At 37.6% G+C, this 24179-nt stretch overlaps 1 protein-coding gene across 14 annotated transcripts in view; it reads left to right on the plus strand.

Moving 5' to 3' along the window:
* The window catches only part of HDAC9 (histone deacetylase 9), a 462497-nt gene that overhangs the window by 337159 nt on the left and 101159 nt on the right, over nucleotides 1-24179 (plus strand). For all 14 annotated transcript variants that reach the window (XM_033083076.2, XM_033083067.2, XM_033083095.2 and 11 more), the window contains one exon: nucleotides 12507-12614. In XM_033083076.2, the coding sequence (XP_032938967.1) occupies nucleotides 12507-12614 (108 nt within the window). The remainder of the gene's footprint in view (nucleotides 1-12506; nucleotides 12615-24179) is intronic.

A 24179-nucleotide genomic window follows, 5' to 3' on the forward strand; every position in this document is an offset into this window, starting at 1 on the left:
ATACTAAAATGGACTACAGCATTCTTTGAAAATTAAAGGATAAGATTTTTCTGCGAAACAGATTATTATGATATTTTAAAAAATCATGGCCAGAGATGTGCTTTGAAATCCTTTATTAACGGCAACAAGTTCCATTCTAAAGCTAACACAAGTCAGAATTGCTCAGTACAACTTCATTTTTTAAGCACCTAAATTCATCTACACTTTTTCTACCAGTCTGTTTCATTTATTTCTTATTTAAATTCATGTAAATTTGATTAAAGAGCATGTTGTAGAAATTTATCTTTTATTTATTTATTTTCTAGTTGGTCTGCCTTTCTATATATTACTACTGTCAGGCTTTCTGGGGGGCTCTTTTAAAGGAATGGGTTATGACCTTTTTCAAGGTAAATAATCAGATTAGGAGCTTTCTCTCAGCGATATTTAGCTGTCGATTGTTTAAGATGAGCTCCAGGAAAGGGAGCTGCTTCAAACTGTGTGGAAAGCAATTGTTAAGCTTACTTTCAGAAGTGATAGTGGAAAGGAACAGGAAATATTGCTAGATTTCAACTTAAATGAAAGATAGAAAAACTTAATTATGTAAAACAGGAAGTGTAGTTCATGCAAAGATTTTAGGGAGAGATGGAAGAATTTTATCTTTTTTATGTTCGTTTATTTTTTTCCTCCTTACTTGTATCATGACTTCTTGGCTATAGAATATAACAGTGTTAAGAAAAAAAATTCCTTTCTTGCCGGAGACTTTATGACTGCCTTTTGAAGGAGGGTTTTCAGAGCTCTTTGATCCTATTGTCTTCTAACCATACGAGGACCTTGCTGTTATTATGCAGCTCTATTATTAAATAGAATATTGGTTTGACTACTCATACAGGGGACAGGAAACCTAGGCTCAGTTCTGTCAACTCTCAGGCTGGATTTAATATCAGAGACCCCATTTCTTAGTGGGTGTTGCTACCACACAAGAGATCAAATATTATTTCTGGTTGGGATGCACACACCATGCACTGATGTGGTGCCACTGTTGGAAAAAGCACTGGACAAGTAAGGCTTTGTCTGTAAGTAGGATAAAGCCCATCTACCTAAGGCTATGATCTACCTATTATGTACCATTATAAATACTGCTAAGTCCTAGTTCTGAGGCCCTGTTCCACAAACAGCTTATAAATTTGAAAGAATTTGAAAGAATCACTGAACAGAATGAAAACTGCTCTTGGACCAAGGAATGGAAGCTAGGATTTCCTAAATGAGGAAGTCATGATCACCTAATGGGCTTACACTGTCCACAAATAAAAATAACCTCTGTAACCCTGAATTCTACAGCTGATATTCTGATCTCTGTTCTAAAACTGAAGTCAACATCAGGGATCCTCTTCTTTGGATGTTACTTACAGTTAAGAAAGAAAGTTTGTTTCAAGAATTTTGAAGAGTAAACAAGAGGTAGTCTGTGTCCATAACTAGTATTTTCTGATCCTTTTCCATCACTCCACTAAATCTTTAGTAGCAATGAAAAAAATGTATGTAAAACTTATGTTAATTCATTTCTTAAACACTTTTCATCCATATGAATTATCTTTTAAGTGGTGCTATGGATTGATTATGTCAGAGTCATTGGCTTAGTATATATTATGCTATCAGAAGAAATCAAATTTTTTGTTTGTTTTATAAGGAACTATGTAAGTAGTAATTATCTCTTATTTAAGACCAGAAATCTGTTTCATCAGTACAGCCAAACTGAACAGATCTCACAAAGAAAGAAAAAAAAAAGTCTAAACTAGCATCCTAAATTTGCCCATAACAAGTTTTATTTCAATGATGGTTAATATTTTATCAGAGGACTATCCAGGGTCAGGAGCATAAAATCCACCAAAGTATGGGATCTCCCTCCTGCAATATTGCTTTTTATGGTTTGGTTTTGTTTTTTTTTTTTTTTCAAGTTTAACCTTGTTCCAGAACCAACTGTTGTTAAAGAATTCTAATACCAGGGGGATGAAATTCTTTGTGTTGGAGAGAGACTAGCAGCTCTATGGCCAGCAGTTTTAATAAAAAGAGATGGTTTCTTGCAGCTGGTCAGAGGTTTGGAATGTGAAAAGTTTTCCAGGAGTGGTGGGTAGATTGCAGGTGAAGTGGCCAAATGGGGAGAATAATCACAAATTACATTTTGGTTCTGTGGATTGTCAGACTGTTTCACAATTTTTCATCTGTACACAGCCACTGGAGCTATAACAATCATTTGACCAATATATCCATCTATTGCAATTCTTCTCCTATTGTGCTGTGAAAATGACAATAAGAGATGCAGAAATCTACTTTTAATGGGAGTAAGTTTCATCTCCTTGTCTCAGTCTGTCACTAAAAATAGTGATTGTTTTCTTGCCTGTTTGACCTGCTGCTGTGTGAAGAAATCTTGAAGTCATTTCTCAGCCATATTTTTTTGTCTAGTTGATAGGCAAAAAACCCCACAAAAGCAAAGAAGAGCAGGCTTTTATGATAATGTCATCATCGGCTCCCAGCTTCAAACACTTCTGCGGCTTTTGAATTGTCATTTATAACTTGGAACTGAACCGACCCATAATTCCCTTGATGCATTTAGAGAAATTGATAACAGACTGCTTCTTTTATGGCTCAGAGGAGGCAACTCCCATCACATCACTATTGGCAGTCAATATTATTTTCTGACATGGTTGTAAAAGTATAAAGGGGCTTATGGCATTTGTTTAGATGAGGAATGGGCTCTCAAGCTGTGCTGGGGTTTATGGGTCCAGATTACTGAGAAGCAAAGGGAATATGATGTTTGCAAACAGGATATGATTTTATTTAAGTTTGGGTTTCATACGTTGTTCCCTGGGGATTGTCCTGCAGACAGAAGAGAATTTCACTTTTATCATATGAAATTGGGCAGTTATCCAATCCCCCCTGCTCTCCCCCCATCCTCCCCACCAAAGACACTGCTCCAAACCTGTAATGCGTAAAGTCAGAACTTTAAATTGCAAGAGGAGGAGCTGGGGGAGAATGCTGCCCTGCAAAAAACAAGACTTCAGAAGAATCAATGTTTAGTGAGCTGAACAGAGTGGCTCTTGGGCTAAATATCGAGCCATCTGAATGGCTAAGTATGGCTTGTACATAATATGGAATGTCCATTGCATTTCCTTTAATTTTGCTGTTATAGCAGTGAAACAGAGATAATGTCTTCTGCTGGGATAAGCTGATCTTGTTTTGAAAACAAGAATTTTTCATATCAGAAAACATTTTGGCCTATAATCACCAAGGAAAGTTTATAGCTATAAAATCTCAACATATTTACCCAACTTAAAAAGCATTCGTATTTTCTGAATGTTAAATTCCTTCCTGCCATTCCTTGTGGCAGCTGACAGTGCTACTTTTTGTCCTGACCACACAGGAAGAAAAGCAATAAGAAAGGCAAGATTTTACTAGTACACAAGTTTAGTTAGTCATCCAGGAAACAAATTGGTTTCTGCTGCTTCTCATTCTTCCCTTGATCTTCTCAGTCTGTTCCCAGAAAGAATTTTCAGCCTTTACATATTATGACTCTTCATTCCTCTTATTTCTATAAGAGCTAATGGTACTAAACTGGTTGCATTACCATGGTACAACAGTGTAAAAATCAAGAAAATATTGGCAGTGGCATTACCTTCTTGTAGCAAGCTTAGGTTCCAGGCTGCTTAGGTATCTCTCCCTATAGCAGCACACAAATGTGTCTGTACTGAAATAAGACTGCCTATAGTTTGGGCTCTTAAATGAACCATCCCCTCCACACAGATGTTACAATTAACTTGTGCCTTTCCCCTATATTCCAGGCTATACCACAAGAGGTATAGTAATCTCAACAAAAGGTATGCCTGTTTCCTAGTTTTGGAAAAGCAATCTGCAATTCCCAGAAGCTCATCTACTCAATATTGTCTTCCATTGTGAAATCATTAATATACCATGATGCCAACATATTAATGTAATACTTTAAATTACTTACCTGACTCATTAACCTACTGAAATCTGCCAGTTACAACCTTTTGGAGAACACTGCAGAAGGCTTCTAGGAATGAAGGACTTGTTTACCTCCTAAGCCTGTCAGCTACACTACCTCTAAAGAAATACCAAGATTTAATCAAAACAGAAGGCACATTATATTTTAACCGACATATTTTGCAGACTATTTAGGACTCACAGTTATATGGTATTGACTGTGATATTTTCTGCAAAGGTCAACAAAATGTGTGATCAATAAGGCCACCCGGGTATCACCTCAAGGCAATTTAAGGCCACTGAGGATGGAACCAGAGCCAGAGCTGGAAGTCTGTCTAAAGAAAAAATAGTTAATTAAGATAAAATCTGCTCATTTAATTAACTTGCAGTCCAGAACAACAGCTCTCTGAAGATTTCCCTGTCCAACTTTATGCACTGGCATTAGAAAGCCACAGTGATCACTAGAGCAGGAGTCATTCTACCTAAGATCAGAAGAACTGACTGGAGGTGCTTGATTTCCTTTATTGACAGAGACATGAAAGAACTAAGTTTCAAATTCTAGGCATATTGATTTTAGAAAAAAACAAAAACAAGTGTGATAATGTGAATCTTGATGATCACATCACAGCAGGAAACAGACAGCCTTACTTTACTGAGGTACACAGACTTCATCTCTGGTTCTGGGAAGTGCATCAGTGTCTCCTGGGCAGGGAGGGAGCACATTTAGCATATCAACACCATGGCCACAAAAAAAACCTTCCTCACATTACAGCGCAGATGTTTTGTCCCACTCTTGTTCCTTCACAGCACTGAGGTGGCCCTGTGCCATCTGCCACAGAGCTTGATGTTTTGCTGAGAGGTGAAACTGTTTAGCTGAGAGATATAGCTCCTTGTTATTGCTGAAGGCACAATAAAATGTTCTAGAATAGTCACAGATTACTTTGACTTGGAGCAGGCAAGGATAGAAAGCTCAGGTGTGGTAATCTGGCAATCATCAAATACAATTTGGTCCCTCAGATAACTTTTTTCCCCTTTTTAACAAAGGATCATTTCCCCTTGAGACTCAACCAGATTAAATTTTTAGACAAAGATACAGTGTATGGAAAACAGGAAATTATTGGGAAGGGAATGAATTACCACAAAGTCATATCTTTAAAGGACTTACCTAATTTTCTGCATTTTCTAAAAACTATTGTGTTACCGAAGGCACACATTATGCAAAGAAACTTCTTATTTCCCAGAATAGGAAATTAGATATAGATAGATTAGATATAGATATAGATAGATAGATATAGATATAGATATAGATATAGATATAGATATAGATATAGATATAGATATAGATAGATAGATAAATAGATATAGATAGATGATATAGATGTTTTTCTGTTTATCTGAATAAAAACCAGGTTCTACACCAGTGTAGTCCCACGGTGGCCTCTAACACAAAGATAATCTATATCCAGGCAGAAAGCTGCAATGCTATGTTTTAATAAAATTGTGTGCAGCAGTAAATAATGAAACTTTTCAAAAATAAGGCTTGAATATTGCACAAAGACGTTGCATTTTCTGTAACTGTATGCATTACATTCAACTATACATTGCTGTATCTCCTTGTCTACAAACTCCTGGAAACTGCAAGATCAAACATAAGAAGGAAGTTGCACAAGCATTTTCACACACTTGCCCATTAAATACTAAAACAAATGTCAAGTTAAATTAATAGAGTACTTAGGGTTAGGCCTGAAAGTGCAGTAACATTTTTTACAAGCATCTGGTGATATATGCCACGTATCTGAGACTTGAATCCGGGCCTAAGTGTTTTATTTATGAGTTTTTTCTAAAAACAAGTTCTAATCCACATCTAATCCATGCTATCCTCCCTCCATTCCCCCAACCAATGATCTACACATCACTGTTTCACTGTTTTGAGGTCCCTTGTAGTGTCTAATGTATGCTTTATAAGACCTTGACATTCTGGATGTCTGTCATGAAAGTTAGTTTAAGAAAGAAACCAAGTAAAACTAATTTTTTTTTGAGATACTATTGTATTCAGTCTTCAACTTGACTTAGCCTGATTTTTTTCTGCTTCTCATTTTGAATACAAAGTTATTTCTTTCCTAATACAGATCTCACATTTTGGTTTTTTTTACAAACTTTAGGATGAATTTTGTTTTTACAGAGGGGATGCTGCATTTAAATCAAGGGATGACTATCAACATCCGTAACTCTGCTAGGCATTCAAGAATTAATTCATAATTCAATTTTTTACTGAATAATTTCTGAAAATTGGCTTTGATTGGTTTTTCATGTTACTTCACTATTGGCAGGTAAAACTTGAAATTCATTAAGCATTCTACATACAACTGGTTTGTACATTGCCCACATTCCTTGTTCTTGCAGAAAGCCTGGAAAGATGCTTTTGGGATCAGAATTAATAGCCTTTAAAACTATTTTTAGAAGTCCTTTTCCATAAATATTATTCCTGATGAATTCTCCTACTGGAATTATTCAAATACAGAAATCAATGCAAGACTAAGGGAATTCCATGGGTTTTGTTTAAGCAATGATTTGTGATGGTCCTTTGAACTATTCATCCTGCTGGAACCTAAAGATCACATGCCCTTCACAAATTATTTGTAAATCACACTGGTAGGCAAGAAAATATGCAAAGCTGATATTCTGGTTACTCTTTATGGTAGGCATTTTAGATCAAAACAGATGGAAACACCTTTGACAGAAAAAAATCTTTGATACAGCTGCAATAGCAGTAAAAATAAAGGAAGCTTACTGAACTTATTTTTTCTAAAGTAGTACACTTTTACACACTTCCTGTATCTGGAATTTATGGAGAAGACGTCAGCCATGCAAACCCTTTCTCCTTTGTTCCTTAACGAGTGACATGGTTGACAGGCCATTCATTAGAAGTTGTTCCTTGGAGATGATGTGCACACCTTCGCTTCTTTAGTCATGGTGAGATGAAACAGCAGCTGAGAAGCACGTTGAGGACCTTTTGCTTCCTAGTGGAAATCACAGAGGTGATGAATGATCACCAGGACATCTGTAAGAGTGGGAGGTGAGAGCTACGAGTATGACACCTGGGAAGCTGCACTGCTCATGGTCAGGAGCAAAATACTATAAACTTATGTGGTAGCGTTAGCTGGCACCAACTGTCTCTAATAATGACAGACTCCTTGCTGGAAGTGATACTGAAATGCCACACAATTTTTAGACACTGAAGCACTTCAGAAAAATATTTAATATCTGTTTTCACAACAGTATATTAAAAAAACCCAGCAATGGAAACATGTTTGCTCTGGCATAAGCGAAAGAGTGTGAGACTGAATGCTTTTAAAGCTAAAACACAGGAATTCACTCTGAAATATCTAACTTTTATTAAATTTCAGTATCACTGAGGAAGTCAGTACTCTCCAGTATTGTCACTGATTCATAATCAGTTTGTTTATTGCATATAGCTACACTGTTGTGAACTGACCAGATTTAATTTACTTGTCAGTATCAGAACTTATATCAAAGGACAGAATTCTTTTAACATAGTTGTTTTTCTAGATTTGTGTTGAAATGTATCTATTTGAAATGCATACTTAACTAACTCCCATCCAAGAACTGTTGAGCCCAATCTCTACTCTTTAAAGAAAGGCCAAAGAACCCTTTCAAACTAAAGAACTTATTGTTGTCCAGCATACTGGACACATAGAATACGATGACCTCTCTCCAAGGGGCATCACAGGTCAAAATTTCCATGAACAACTAGATGACAGATTGTATTTTTGCCAGAAAATAAATATCTCTTGAGGGGATGTGTGGTAGATCTCTAAGAGGAGTGATTTTGATTTTAATCATGGCAACAATTGTGCAGAGAATCCAGACCAGAATGAGAAATTCAGTGTATTTTTAATTCCTCTTCAGAGTAAAATCAGAATTCCACTGCAGAAAATGAATTTGCATTAAATCACAAGGTTTGTGTTTGTGGGAGGGGGAGTGGGGAGAAAGTTCCAGGATACTTTGAATTCATCCCAAAGCAGTAGCTTGGGCTCTTTTTTATATTGTCATATAGTTATCAGTGGGGATATATTCAAAGCAACTTCAGAGTTTACAGTAATTTAGGAAAGATAAATAACTCACATAGATGAATACATCATGCAGAATGCAAAAAACTCAAAAGATTAATCAGATTGTGAGCAGCAGGTCTGGTTAGCAGACAATGACCACTTGGCAGATCCCAGATTTCTGGAGAAAAGAGGACTGAAATAGAAGATGAGGAGTGAAGAGGTATTTTAGCCAGGAAGGACAGGTAAAACAAAAAGCAATTACTATCTTAGAAATGCTTTAACATTAATAATCACACTCCCTTTTTGCCCCTCTGAGGTAGGTTCCAGATAAATTTAAATAGCAGGACAAGGAACTTTTCCAGCTTTGTCAACTGCAGTGATTTCAGAAAGATCTTGAAGTAAGGAATCTCTCCCTCAGGTATATTGCCACATCTTTCCTCACCATTTTCACATATGCCACAACCTGAGCACAGCATAAGGAGCTGGTAACCTTCAAACTTTACAGTCAGTCTTCTTTAAAAGGAAATTTTCCAGCCCAAAAGGGGTTACAGTACAAGCTTTCTGTCTGTTGAAGTATCTCTGCTGTAAGGCTTCTTTCTTAGCTTGTTTTGAGTATGCTTAAAGTCTTCATTGAGAAAATGGCATAAACACACAGATATTTCTTACAGGAACCAATCATATCAAATTTTTTTTGTAGTGCAAAGCAGAGAATTTCTAGACACTGGGCTTGAAATATTAATTCATTCAGTCAGGAGAAGTTACCTACATTTCTTTTCACTTAAGTCATTCCCTTCCTCTTTAATGCCTCCACATCCACTTCAGGGACAGGTAGCTTAATTTCTATCATCTGTAGCTTTGCAGAGTATTAGCTTCGCTACACATGCCAATGATTGAGCTATAGTAGATGTGCTTGAAAAAGCCTGCAACCTACAGTGCTCATTCAGGAAACTAGGAGTGAAGTAAATCCATATGTGTGCTAGAAAGTCAGTGTTCAGATAGGGCTCGTGCTCTCTGGCTCTTGGCGCTATCATGCACAATTCTTTGAAGAACTGTAGCAGTGATAGGATTTTTGATAACAATATGTGTAGTATTATAACAACGTTTTTATCATTTGGTTCAATTAAGAACACTCTTCTATCCTGACAATTTTTAAAGGACTCCTAAAGAGAAGTCATATTTAAATATTAAATGTAAATAAACAGGAAAGAAAAAAGGCTAAGATTCTGTGTTGGAATTCAATTAGAAATGCTGTGTTTTCTGTAAATTTTGTTTAACATTGTCTGAAAAACAATCCTAATCCAGACAGGTTTTTACTGAATTATTTGGCTGCTCCAAAGTACTTGAACAAAAATAAAATTCCATCTGATTTCATCATAGTCTGTGATTCAGAAAGCATCACTTTTTGTCATATATTCATGCACAGTCAGCATATAGATAGGTTGTCAGATATATCAGATATATACATGCAACAGAACCAGAAACCACAGTGTCTAATCCTATTCCCTTTACTTGTGTAAAATCAAACCATTTAATCTCAGAGGAATATAGGAAAGCACATCAGTAGGATTTTAGAGGTTCATTTCATACACAACCTGACAACTGGACCAACTAGTAGCTGTAATTTTAATAGGTTTGCCATTTATACCGCTGTATTTCAACATCAATTTACAAAGTAAACACTGAGTAACACTAAAAGAAAATCTCTGTTCAAACATCTGAAACTTTTAAGGGAACACATAGAATTATTAGAGATATAAAATAGAGTGAGATGACATTTTCTAGTTGTTACAGCTAAAGCATTGGCTGTAAGATGCAAGTTCTTCTATGTTGTTCTTCATGAGATGCTTCTCAGAAATTCAGTCTTAATATTGCAAGAATATTAAATAGTATTTGACACCTAAGTTTGTAATACTATTCAGGGCCTATTTGTGCCTATTGAAGGTAAATACTTGTATATTTATGTTACTTCTATTATATTATAGTAACTGTGCATTAAAGTATGCAGCTTCAGTAGGCTACCCCTAGTTTTAAGACTTTACCTCTCATCATGTACCATGCCCAAGAGATTAGCTAAAATATCCTGAATTTCCTCTGTTCATTTAGGTGGTCATTTTGGAAAAAATTCTCAGGAAACACTGTTCTGTTTCCTGATTGCCCATTTTTTCTACCAGTCCAGGTAAATTAAGGTAGAAGTCACTCAAGTGGTCTGAGGGAAACTTTTCAGTGGAAGATACTTGGTCTTACTGTCCCAGTTCAGTCTCCTCACACTCAGCTGAAAGCAGAAAATGATAAATGCTGTACCTTGGCCAATGCTCAGCATTCAGCAGATGGAGAGACTGCAGTCTCATGTGTCAGAGCAGACAACTGTCTTAAGGGTGGGTACTCTCAAGCTGTGGTTACAATTTTAACTTAATCAGCCTTCCTGGAAATGAATCATAGTTCCTTTGAGGATGCAGGTTGCTCCTGCTCATGCCCTGGTGTACCGAGCAGCTGCCATTGAATCATTTTCATCAGCCACTCCTTCATGTTAGTCTTAATTTTCTAGCCATAAAATGGTAAGAAAGTACTCCCTCCCAGCCGTCTTGCTGATACTTCTTGATTTAAAATACTACACTATAGTTTTCAAACTTTATTATGGTTTGATTAAATTGATTTAACCAATGACCTCTACTTATTTATCTCCTGATTAGCTTTAAGAATGAAATTTGATTCACAGCTCCTTTAAAGCAATAGAGAGATAATGTTTCTTATGTACTTTGTAACTTATTTGTTTGCTACTTGGATTCTTTCACATCCTATTGATCATCGTGCATCTTTCCGAAGCCTACCTTTATTTCTTTAAATCTCAAGCTCCCAACCTACAAAACAACTATAATAAATCATCCTATATCAAACTGATGACATCTAAGCCTAATTGTGTTTGTGCAACATTTTGAGTTTCTCAGATGAAAATACAGTGTGCTGTCACTACTGTTACTTTAAACTTTGCAATCAAAAGCCAGTTTTCTTATTCAAGTCTATTGCAAATACAAAGTATTTTCATTAGTTCTGCTGCATGCACACAAAACTGATCAAAATAATAGAAAAATCAGGTCCAGGATACTGAAAAATAAGATCATTTTAGTAGCTTGAAATATAATATTATTGTAACAGTAATGGCAAAGACATTTGACAGGTGCAGAGAAGATCAAGCTTAGATCAAGCTTCTTTCTGTTTCAACTGACTAATCAGAGAAATTCCTCAGAACTTCCAGAGTCAAATAGCAGTTGCATCCATTTTCAATTACTTGATTTCTTTCTTTCCCTTTCCCTTTTTTTTTTTTTTTTTTTTTTTTTTAAAGGAATTAGGAACAGAAGCTTCTGGTTCAAACTGAAAGCATGTCTCGGTGTGCTTGGAAGTCATCCAAATAGCATCTGCCACAGTATTTTGTCTATTTCTAAACGTTTTTCTTTTCATGATAAATTTGTACGGTATGCTACAATTAAATGCATTTCCCATGGAGCATCGAGGAAGTCTGGCTGTCTTTTTGGATAACTTTTTCAGACTATTTAACACCATCTTGTCTGCTTTACATAAAGCATGATATATATAGGGATATACAATATTTCACCTATATGTTTTGGTATGGTTCTGTAAATAAATACTTATTAAAAATAGATTTCAAAAGTAAAGTTTTAGCACACTGATTGAAGCCATAGAGTAGCGCTGCTTAGCCACCTTTATTCTTTATAATGTAATGTTTTACGTGTCACACTTTCTCATTTAGAAGGTGCAGAAGGTAACTTTGTTTTAAAATCCACTCATCAGCTAGTAAATAAAGCCTTCCAGCCAAAACTTATTAGTTCATCAAAACTGGATATACAGCAAGGATCTTGCTTTGTGTAATTCTATTTTCTGTCTATGGCGAGAGTGACCGCTGAAATTATACAAAACAATTAATTGCTCCAATTTCAGTCACTTACAAACAACCGCGTGGGAAGGGAAAATGAGGGGTTACTACTCTGTTTCGTTCTTAAGAAAGGGGCCACGGAACTGATGAGCTCTGGTGCTGGGGCAGCGGTGGCTGTTCCATTCCCGATGGCCATTCCCGGTGGCCATTCCCGATGGTCCCGGCGCTGGCAGGTCCCCGTCCCCTCGCCAGCCGGCTCGAGGAGCGTCTGGCGAGCAGGCCCGGCCCGGCCGATGTAACACTGTTTGTAATGAGAAATCTAAACAGGGAATGGCAGCGAGGCATGACAGGAATGTGTTTCCATTGGAGAAGCCCGTGCAGAGAAAAAGCATAAGCAAAGCCATGTCCAGAAGGCCTTTCAGCTGGCCAGCACGGAAGACTGATGTTATTGTACACGGGCTGTCACGCTGCCAGCCCTCCCTCACGGGTTTGTTTTCTCTCATGCTCTCCCTCTCCCTCTCGCTCTCCCCTCTCCGCTGCCTTCCTCCCGGGGCCGGCTGTTTGCTCAGGTGGACAGTGACACCGTTTGGAACGAGCTGCACTCGGCCGGGGCGGCACGCATGGCGGTGGGCTGTGTCATCGAGCTGGCGGCCCGCGTGGCCTCCCGGGAGCTGAAGGTGAGGTCCGGGCCGCGCCGTGGGTGGGAGGGAGCGCCGGGCGGGCCGCGCCGCAGCGCGGGGGGCTCGGGGCCGGCGGGCTCCGGCTGCGGGCAGGGCGGCGGGACCGGGGCCGGGAGGGCGGCGGGACCAGGGTCGGGAGGGCGGCCGCAAGGTGTGGCAGTGCAGGAGCGGCGGCGGCCGGGGGCAGTGCCAGCGCCGAGCTGAAGTTAGCGCACATCCCCGGCTAGTGGCTGCGGCACTCCCTTGGAAGTCAAGTCTTAAGTTTTTTCTATTTTTTTTTTTTGTAAAATACGGTTGTTTAGTCACGTGCGTAATGTCAGATACCACCCAGCGAGGGCGGGCGATGGGGATGTGCCGGCGGTGCCCGGTGCCGTCCCGGCCGTGCCCCCGCTCCGCCCGGGCCCCGTCCCGCTCCTGCCTCCGCGCCGCCGGATCTGCCAGGCTTGATGTACCAAACCCAAATTATCCCCAGTCTAAACAATTTGTAAAAGCTCCAGACCTGACAGACTTTGACATTTTATTTGGTATTTTAACGGCCCTAGTTAAAGGTACACCATATGCAGCCGGAGAGCAGGCTTGCCCCAATAAACATTGTTGGAGCTAGCATGTCTCCTTAATGAAACTGTTTATTCACTTTCCAGTCCACATACTAATGGATTCAGTCCTATTTCCAGAATCAAGATGGAAATAAATATTTTAAAATTAACACTGCATGATGATTTTTAAAATCCCAAGTTCTGTTTGAACTGGAGAATTTTCTTCCTGTATATTTCTCTTATTTCAGTCAAAATATTTTAGCTATCTATTTGGGAATGGGTGGAATATATTTACATATATAGTTAGATGGATAGATATAGAATATATCAGTGTATAAATGAGAGCATAGTCAGATGAAATACAGTACTATAGCTCTGACACAATAAAATGCAGTTACTAAACTTTCATGTTCAGATACTGAAATCATTACCCAGGCACCACACAAAATGTACAAATTTTGAAATCTCAGATCAAGGCCAGGGTGCATTATATGGGATCCTGTTGTTTATCCTTTCTAATGGGTTCTGCATGCCCTTAAAGATTTTTTGGGCATAGTAGCGTATGTAACTCACTGTGCATTGTTCTACAGAGCAATAATGAAAGTAAAGAAGGATGTTTTATCTAGTTCTTACGTTTACCAACTGTAGGACATGCACCAGTGTCTAAGGCAGTTTAAAAGCAAGTTTTGGTAAGAACAGTGAGATCTATCCTATGTGCACTTGACATGAGTGGGGTCCACTGCAGAATCTTTATCTCTGTAAAGTGTGCCTCTGTACATTTGTGGTGTGTCTCACACAGTATGAATGCTCTTGCTTATTTTAGTGTGTGATCTACAGCTGCAAAGAATCATCAGCCATTGTGAGACTTCTTTTGGTACTGCTGTTGCAGGAGTCTCTAAACAAATGTTTTATATTTAGTACCAGGTATTTTGTATTTAGAACTAGTTTGTAGTTTAATGTAACATTATTGTTGATCCTAAGTAGAATCTTTTTCCACAATGCAGAGAATTGAACTAGTATCATGCAACTTGCAAGTTGAGATAAGGGAAAGGCAATTTTTCAATAGATATGCCCAGTAGTTGGTTTAAACCAAATCATCAGAAAAACAGAAATTGAAGAGATTTACTGTGAAAGAATTGTGAATATTCTTTGCCATTCCTGATAGGTGTTTATCTAACGTGCTCCTAGACTTCCAGCATGAAGTCCAGTGATTTACATGCTACTGTGGCATCTGTATGAGCTATCAATCTGCATGTGGTATTTTTCATTTAAGGTTATGGAAAGGTTATTAATCCCTGACTGTAAGTAGGAAAGCATGTTAGCAGAAGTTCTGTAAATGCAGCAGTCCTGACATTAGCTATTTTGGCACAGTAATCCTATGTTTGCTTTGTCACTGCATCCATTCAAGCCCAGGGTTTGCTAGCAAATTGCTGTTAATACTCTCATATCGTAAATTGCACTAGGGGGTTTTTGCAGTGTTTTCTGGAGTTCTCTAAAATCTCCATATGATTTTAGACCCATAGATCTGTATGTTCCAGTCTACTTTTATGCCTTCATGCCTTACATGTTCCTTTTTCATCTTCCTACCATTTTATCTGTAGCGAAAGAAGTTGATCAGCTGTTTCTGCTAGGGAAAATACCAATTTTGTAGTGTACTTCTGAAAGTCTAAGGGGAAAAAGATTAAATCGATCACTTTCCTGTGCATTCATTGAGCAAATATGCATGTGAAGAAACCATTTGGCGCCTGTACTGTGAGCACTGAGTGGGAGGATTAAGCTCTGATGGGAATCTGGAATGATCTGGTACAGCCTCGAAATTTTTGGATGACAAAAAAAGCACCTTCCAAGAATTGCATGCAAGCTATACCAGCTCTACAACATGTTAACAGCAAGATGAGTGCAGTAGAGAAGCACACCACAGTAGTTCCCTGGATGTTTACCGCTGTGGATTGCTATCAGATGGTGCACTGTCAGTTTGGTGTCAATTTAATCAATTTAAATTGAATTTAAAGTTTTTTACCACAGTGCCATGCTAGAGTGTGGAAACAAACATCAAGTGCCCTGTCTGGGCAGGGATCTGACATATAAAGTTCATTTCAGGAAGGACAGGACATTTCAATGTCTATACTTATTCCATGGTCTCTACTGATGTTGCTTGCTATGGCAAGTGATAGTAGTAGGTTGGAGGTAAGAAAAGAGATGAGACTGCAAAATATACCATGAAAGTTGGCAGAACAATTGGGGGAGTCATTACAGAACTGGGTATGAGTCAAACTCATTTACAAGGCAAAAAATTCTTTACTTTATTCTGAATTTCCTGAAACTATCAGTCCCATTGCACACAAGTCTCATTGAGAACAGCAAGATGTTGTTCATCTGATTTGGACACTGTTCAAAAACTGACAAGGAATTAAGAGTAATTCTCTTTGCTGTAGTTTAAACCCCTTGTGAGACATCAGATTTCTTTGATCTCCTTGATCACTGGGAAAAACTTCAGTATGGCAGTACTAGGGATGTAAAAAAATAGCCACAATAGTAATTAACAGGAGTGGGGTGTGGGTTTTTTTTGGGGGGGAGGTTGGCGTGGGGTTTTTTGGGGAGTTTTTGGTTTTTGGTTTGTTTTTTTGTTGTTGTCGCTAGTTTGTTTTTTTTTTTAATTGTCACTTCTCTGGGGAGTCTTAATCTGGATGGTGTTTATTTAATTATAGACAATTATTAAAATTAAGTATTCTGTGTGTCTGCTTAGTAATGTAATGAGCAATCATTAATATCCATTTGATGCACTTTTGAGGCAGTATTTAATAGAGAACAAGGAATCACACCATGGAAATATATAGTACTATAAATGTGATGTTATACTGAGTCAAATGTTACACTTTTCCTTTTTTCATTAATTTATTTATGTGTCTGATGAATGTGTTCTTGGCAATATTACAGGAGGAGATGAGCCTAATTATTGCATGAAGGTTACCTTTTTTTGAGCTGTTTAGAATTAGGAAAGTTGCTGATGCACAATGAGGTATTTATGTTATGTGGAATCAGAGCCACGCCTCTCCTGTCTGTCTATTTTTATGTATCTGTGTTTGGTAATTTCTCATTTCCCAAACAGATTTATGTAGAAAGCTGCCAAGAGTCTGCTGCCTGACTACAGATTTTTAGAAGAAGGGAGTATATGGGTCTGGGTGAATAGAATTCCACTGCAGCTATAGCCAATAAATAATTTTATCAGATAAGAGAAGTCCTGTGATATATTTCCTAGCGCTTTTGGAAGGAATAGAGGTAGTGCCCTGCCTGTGATTTCTTGCATGCAGTGTAGCTCATGAGCCTGGAAATCACTGTCTCTAGCCTCTACTTAATGACCTTGCCTTCAGAAAGAGGGCCCAAAAAGATGCAGAGAGAGCATTTCTTTCCTGGAAGTGTCTACTAATGCTCTCATTGCTATCTTTCATTGCCACAGGATGTGGCCCTGTAAGGTGCTGTCCTGCCCTCCCTTCTCATTTATTGCCCCTCCCGGTGCTTCCCTTGCATTCATTGCGTGCTCAGCTCAGTTCACCTCCCCTCCTTGCTGTTGTGCTGCTTCACTCACAGGCAGATATGCACCAGGAGACTCATCCCTTGCCTCTGCATCTTCCTACACAGCAGGCATGACCCTCCTGCTGCCCAACTGGACAAACCCCACATTCGACAAGTCATGGAGAAAAATAAGGAGATTTTCTGCATCTGTGGTCTTTTGAGTTTCAGATTTCATTTGTAACTGCTAGAACTTGCAAAGAATCTTGTCTTTAGGACTTAGCTTGCCAAATAGTTGTTTTTATTTTTCGTGAAAGAGTTTAAGTTGCTGATATTTTCATTTCGCTAACCAAATTATTCATGTTGATGCTGCCACCTGTTTTGTTGCTATATATTTGGTGTTTATGAAATTGTTAATACCACTGGGGTTCAGTTCTGTTAGGTTAGTATGATAATTTTTCAGTACTGATACTTTGTTGAATAATGTCCTCCAAAATGTTATTTGTTCTTGTAACAGTTGTTTCCTTGTGTGTTGTTTTGTGAACATTAAATGTGTCTTAATTTATTTTCTGATAACAATTTTTAAATTTCTCTGGCTGTCCCTCAACATCTTTAAATTGAATACCAGGAATAAAAATTATACAGGTGAAAAATATAATTTGAAAAGAGTATACCTAACAAAAACCTCTTTTTAGGAGAGGTTACCAAAGGGGAGATGGGAGTCATTCTCACAATGGGAGATGACTTTTCATCATCATAGATAACGCACTGCCAGAGCAGACCATGTAACTGTTGAAAATACAAAGGAACATTGTTGAAACATTTTTCTTCAGCCTCAGATGACCCCTTCAGTACTATTATAAGGTAGGATTAAGAATTTTAAATACAGAACCTCTAATAAGGATTACTGTCTAGTTTATTTTGCATATTCTTTAAATATGTAAATCTTGATGATAGTAGTTCTGTTTTCTGTGATAGAAACATAGTACCGTATTTTTTTAATTTGACAAACTTGAAACAGAAGAGACCTACACAAAAACCTATCATGACCTGTATGATTATTCCCTGCTTTAAAAAAACCCAAAAAATTTTGAGTGAATTTAGAAGCAATTTTTCAAAAGAAACGCAAGAAGAAAGTCACATGAGTTAAAACCATGGTCTGAAACTGTCTTAAATATCCACTTCAGCTGAATCAAGTGAAGCAAAAGCCTTTTTTCTACCTTGTCATGTGTGTGTGCACACGCGCGCACACACACAAACACACGTGTAAAGTTGCCCTCTTGGTAGCTAAGGGTCATTTAACAGAATGAAAGCAATTGAAATGAGTTTCCCCTGATCCAGAATCTGATACATTCCTGGGATTGTTCTTTCTGATATGTCAGGTTGAATCAATACCAAAGTAAACCTCCTGTATTTGGCTGTTGCTACTCTGGTGTCTTTGTGCAATCCATAGATGACTTAAATTGAACTTGAAACTCTCATTTCAAATGAGCTTGGGTTTTTACTGTTCTCAAGGCCTTTATCACACAGGGCTATGGAGGAATCACCAAGTGGTAAGTAGTACTAATCTAGTGAATAAACGGAATTAGCTTAATCAACCACCTCTTCCCCCCAAGGTCTTAGTTTTCTAGTTTAAAAAATAATCTGAGTAAAAGCCTTTCAGCCATATTTCACAACTCTATTGCTAGGTTTTCTTACAAAAATAAAATAAATTATCATTCTAAACATAAATTGAGCAAAAAGAGAAGAAAACAAATGTCTCCTTAGTCCCATGCTGTCCTTCGTCTGGTAAAGCTTTAGGCCAGCAAATTTCCATGGCTGCCTGAAGAACACAAAACCCCACACAACTCCTTTGGTAGCCTACAAAAATCTCCTTTTCTGGAATATGCTCTGTGCCCAGGTGCCTCCTGGACAGTATTTCTCCTGCAAGCTCTTCCCTAGCCTTGCTTCTACCTTCTCACCCTCTGCCCTATAAAAATCTCCCTTTGCTTGAAAAAAGTGATGTGTGACAGCTACAAAAAGAAGCATTTTTTTCCCGCACCCAGCCACAGCATTTTGAACAATGTATGCAATGCATGGGTGTAAGAAACAGTAACAAATGAATACTTATTTTGCTACTGTTAAAGATATGTTTGATAAAAGCCTTCAATCAAAGTCACCAATGAAATCTTTTATGTAGTAGTTTGTATTCTTTGCTTTTACAAAGTTAGAAAAATTGCAAAATTTTGTATTAAACCATCTCTTAGATATTCTATCACAGCAATTATGGTTACATTTATAACTGAATGACTGTTATTATTTCATATAATCAGACAACTTTAATTATATGTGTGGTACATTGCATACCTCCATGACCACTCTGTACTAGAACTCTTTTGCCTGCTTTCTTTCCCAATATAATTAACACTAGTTGTGGCTAAACAGGCCATCATGGTTGTATCTAAGCTAGTCTGCAAGTACCAACTTTTCATGTGTGTTTTCTGCTGCTATCCACTTAGACCTTCAGGAAAGCAGACAGGGAACTCTTTGTTTCCATCAAAGTTAAGTGTTTAATGTCCATTTCTGTGTACTTGGCCTCTATTAGCTTCCTCTGCAAGACAAAATAGTATTCCCTCATGTCCATTACTGTTTCCTTGGCAAATCAACATACCGCTAATACTGTTCTCTTAAATCACAGGTTCTTGTTCACTGCATTCTTAGACCCCCAGGGCCAAGTGCTGACTCCTGCTCTGGCTGTATGAGTAGCTTGTGAAGTTGTCCTAAACACGTGCCCTAGGATTGCCTCAGCCTGACACCACTCATTCTCATGCTTACCCTCCCTGATGGATGGCATAGCTTGGGACTGTGTTGCAGCATAAGTGGCACTGGGAAGAATATGGTTATCTTCTTCCTGGTACCAGTTGCAAGTGGATTCTTGTAGGCAGCCAAGACTTCAGGCAGCCCTGATGTTTGTAACTGTACAACTTGATTACACCACAGATGGCAGAGTTAAAAATGGCACTAAGGCCACTTTAAGGATTAGACCTGTCAACGCCACTATATGGACCATCTTTAAATATAAAGAAATGGGTTTTTTATATGACTTTATAAGGATAAAAGTAAATAAATAGATAATTATGACTCGGGGAATATAAATTCTGACAGGACAGACCAATATGCCTGATGTATTATACTCTGTCTGATGTATTATATTCTGTATAATTCTCATTCCAAAACGTGCACATTGAAGTAAAAATAGAATTTTTCCTTTAAAAATAAGTGCACGTCCAAGACTGCCTTGTTTAAGCCCTGGTAATTTTAAGTTAACTCTGACATAGGTTAAGGGATTTAGACAAGTAGAAATGAAAAACTTCCAACATCTAACCTTAGGAGCAAGTTGAGCTTCAAGTGTGGAATTCAGATCCCAGTTAGTTGCATGGTCTCCATCTGAAATACACAGAACAGGTGAGTGGCCTCAGGAGGTCATTGGTTCCACCTCCCTTGCTCAAATAGAGCTGCCTGGAGCTAGTTGCCTAGGTATCTATCCAGATGGCATTTGTGTATCTCCAGGAATGGAGAGTCTACAGCTTCTCTGGGCAAGCTGTTGTATTGCTTGGTCACCCACTCAGTAAAAGGTTTTTTTGTATGAAACCTCTACTCTTTCAGTGCCTATTGCCTTTTGAATAGATGGCATAGATGTCATTGCTCATTCATACAGGGGTTTAGAACTTAAAATACAAGAAGACCTTCAATTTCTAATAATAATTAGCAATTTTTGGGTTTGAATAAAAGCTGAGGAAGAGTATGACTCCAGACCTATTGTTAGAAATCTTAGACCGAAAAGATGTGTCTCACTATCTGTTTTATGAACCACAAAATCTAAATACACAAAGTGGTGTGGGAAACAAACTTACAAATTCATCCCCATGTTCAATAAAAAATTGAACCGCACTTCAATAAGTGCTCTTGGAGTACCTGCTGTGGTTTGTTGTTACTTTTTGCATGGTACTGGCTTTTCTTGACGTCTACAAAAAACCAGATAATTTTACTAGGGTAGTACCAGTGAAACTAGTATGCACTGCTTCTCAGTGAGGCTCCTCACCATACCTAGAGTACCTGACTTACCAGGTAACTCTTGGTTCACTTGGAATTTAGGCAGAGCAAGCTCCTCACTGTCAAGTGAATGGAAGAATCATTCACACCTTGCCACAATGACAACATATTGCCCTAGAGAAAAATTGGCTGTGTCTAGTTTTACCTCCTGTGTGGAGGTAGCATAATAGAAATGCCAGTGGAATTCTGCAATAGATGGTCATTTCTAAGCCCTGGATTTTCCACCCATGTTATGGTATTGTCTTGAGTACTTGTCTTGGAAAGGTTCATAGAGAGGCACAGTAGATGCCCACCCAAGCATGATGTAGACCACCACTGACCACTACAAAAACAAGAAGACCACACTAGGATGTACACCTCTGTTCATTGGAAATCAAGCATCCAACTATCTATTTAGAGTCATGAAAGAAGAGAATACTTAGCTGACTGAGGAAAAAGACTAACATTTTTCTTAGTTTTCATTAAAGGTCCAACTCAGCGGGTTTATCTGCACTTGATCTTCTGTGTAAACTGAGTCTGGACTTCTCTTCCTTTGTTGTTCAAACAGGCACAGATTTTAGAATATCTCTATTCAGGCTTTATCCTTAATCCTCAAATTTAAATAAAGGTAATCACATAATGGCACAGACATGAATTGTTTTTCTAATGTTCACATCTGTCAGTCAGTTTAATGTTCTGTCTACTTATAAAGGTGTCTGTATCCTAGTATAAATAATACTCTGTACAAAAACGCTTTGAATTTATGTGTGTTGGCTTCATTTTCAACATACTGCTCTGTGTTAGTCTTTCTATCTTTAAAGCAGATTTTTGCCTTTCCGTCTACTGTTCTACTGTCTACTGAGCTCACGGTCTGATATTTAAAATTGCCTAAATTTAAAAAAATTACAATGTTTCATTGTGCTAATGTATTCTGTGTTCATGCCAAGTTTGAAAGTAGGACAAATTAAGTGCTTTATCAATTGCACAAAAGTTTCTAATAATTCTGTATGGTAACTAATTTTCAGTGTTTGGTATAATTCAAGTATATATTTTGTCATCAGTGTAACATATGCACAGTCTTTTTTAAAAGGAAAATTTCCCATGTGAATTCTGAACTTTTGTGATGTAAAAACTCATAAAAAGTGGTCACGACGCTGTTGTGAATATCCTGTGGGTTGGTGGAGAACTGTAATAGCTAAGCTCTGATTTCAGAAATTACCTAGATGTAATAAAACAGGGCTTCCAAAGAGTCTTGTCAAAGGGAACAGATGAGAAGTCTACACTGTAACTGTCATGTTGTCAAAAAACAGCAGTGCTGATATTTTCTGTCTCTATATTGCCCCATGAAATCCTCCTAATCATCTTAATTATATTGATCTTTTGGGAATACTGATAAAGTTAGATGATAATGAGCTGTAAGCTGAGCAGGGGCAGCTGTAAACCTTTCATGGACTTTTTCCAAATTCCTAAAAATATTGAGAGAACAAAATACAGGTAGCATCATGCTCTTTCTCTAATAATACCCTTTTTGCTGAGTCTTTTTTCACCTCATTATCCCGACATTCATTAACATAAATACACTTTGTTTTTCCATAAATGCTACAAAAGAGTTCTTTGTCAAATTCTTCTATAAGTCATGTTTTGTGTGAGAAGAAAATGTTGAAAAACCCTCAGAAGGATAGAGAACACAGTTTTAGCTAGGAGTCTAAAGCTAGTTTAGTTCTGCAAATTAGTGCAGTTCACAATGTCTTTTTTTTTTGTCTTTTTTTTTTTTTTCCTTGGTGTGCTTGATCTGTAGGCAATTTATATCCCATCTCCAAGAACGCCTGCATGAATACTAACATATATGATTTTTGTGCCTTTAATTGTTGGGTTGTTGTGTTTTGTTTGTTTGGGTTTGGTTTTTTAGTGTAGACACAATGCAAAAAAAGTCATGATGTCAAAGCCCTCAGATTCGTTAAATGGTGGCCAGAAGAACCACTGTTACACATGCACTCACTCGGTATTGTAATTTAAGTTTACTGGACTTCAATAGAACTTTGGCCATACTCCACAAAACTTTGCAGTTGTCTGCTTGGATTACATCTAGCAGCAAATTGAATTAGACGACATGGTAGTATTTATTTACAAATAAATGCCAGTGAAGCAAAATAGGTAGACAACTCCACAGGTATACACAAACCACACATTCATATGATTGTAAATAAACAGATTTCACAGGAACCAATATAACTATTAACTGCCATGTTCCTCTGTATTTACACCAATGTGAGTCAAAGTTTAATGATTGTTATGGTTTTATAGGCAAGAGAAGGATGAAACATTTACAGTTATCAAGTTTTAGTATATGAAACTGGAATACTTTAATATTGATTATTAAAATACAGAATTATTCCAACTTTTTCCTCCTGTTCCCTCCTCTCTGAAAATACAATGCTTGATTGGTCATGCAGGCATACATACTCACCTAGTGTTTGTGTGAAAATACAAGTTGGGCAAGTATCTCATGAATAGATTATAATTTCTTATTTTTTTGTATATGGTAATTGTCATTAGTTTGATGGCATATATATAGATGAATAGAAGCACCATCTTGGGTAGTTGAAATAAAGAGGAAATACTATGAAGCAGTGGTGTTTCTCTTGAATCTAACTGTTGTAAGAGAATGATATGATATGATATGATATGATATGATATTATATGATGCGTAACCTTATGAGACACTGCTTCTTGAATATATAATCTGAGTTTCTGAATAGAGCTACCTTACCAGCATTTCTACACTTTCCCTTTACCATACCCATGCTGTAAGGATGGAAATTCCATTTTCCCTTTTATCTTCAGTGACTCCAGAGGCAAAAATTAGTGCTGTCCTTCATGAAATGTATATACAGTTCCAGAAAGTGTGTTAGAAATTGACTTCAGGGAATCTATTAACTTGCAAGCATGGCAGGTTCTCAAGTGTAATTTATGGTTTGCAGAAATATGGGATGTTCATTGTCATCCTTTTTCTACTGTTAGAAATTATGTGTGTGTGGGGGTCTGAATTTATCATTTAGTCTATACAGAGGTAAGGTCAACAATGTCTAATCATGTAAAATATATACCTTAAAATACTTTTATTTTGAAGCATCTCAAGATGGAGCAAATTAAGATTACATGATCCTAGATGACCTTTGTTTTAAATGCTGAATTCTAAACAGCAAATTCATGACAGGGCTTTCTCATTCTGCCTTTTTCCTACTCTTTAGATGATTTTGTGTGTGTATGTGTGTGCATGTGTGTATTTATAGAAGTTTATTTGCCACTGTTCTCAACTGTATTATTTCTGGCAGTACTATGAAAGGATGATTGGCTAGAAAAAGTGCTCAAGAGGATCTAATAGATTTCAATTCCATCTGCTTGCTGCTCTGAGTCAAGTATTTTTTTAAGCTGATAATTGAAA

The sequence above is a fragment of the Catharus ustulatus genome, chromosome 1, assembly GCF_009819885.2.
Source record: "Catharus ustulatus isolate bCatUst1 chromosome 1, bCatUst1.pri.v2, whole genome shotgun sequence".
In the NCBI taxonomy this organism is placed as follows: Eukaryota; Metazoa; Chordata; class Aves; order Passeriformes; family Turdidae; genus Catharus; species Catharus ustulatus.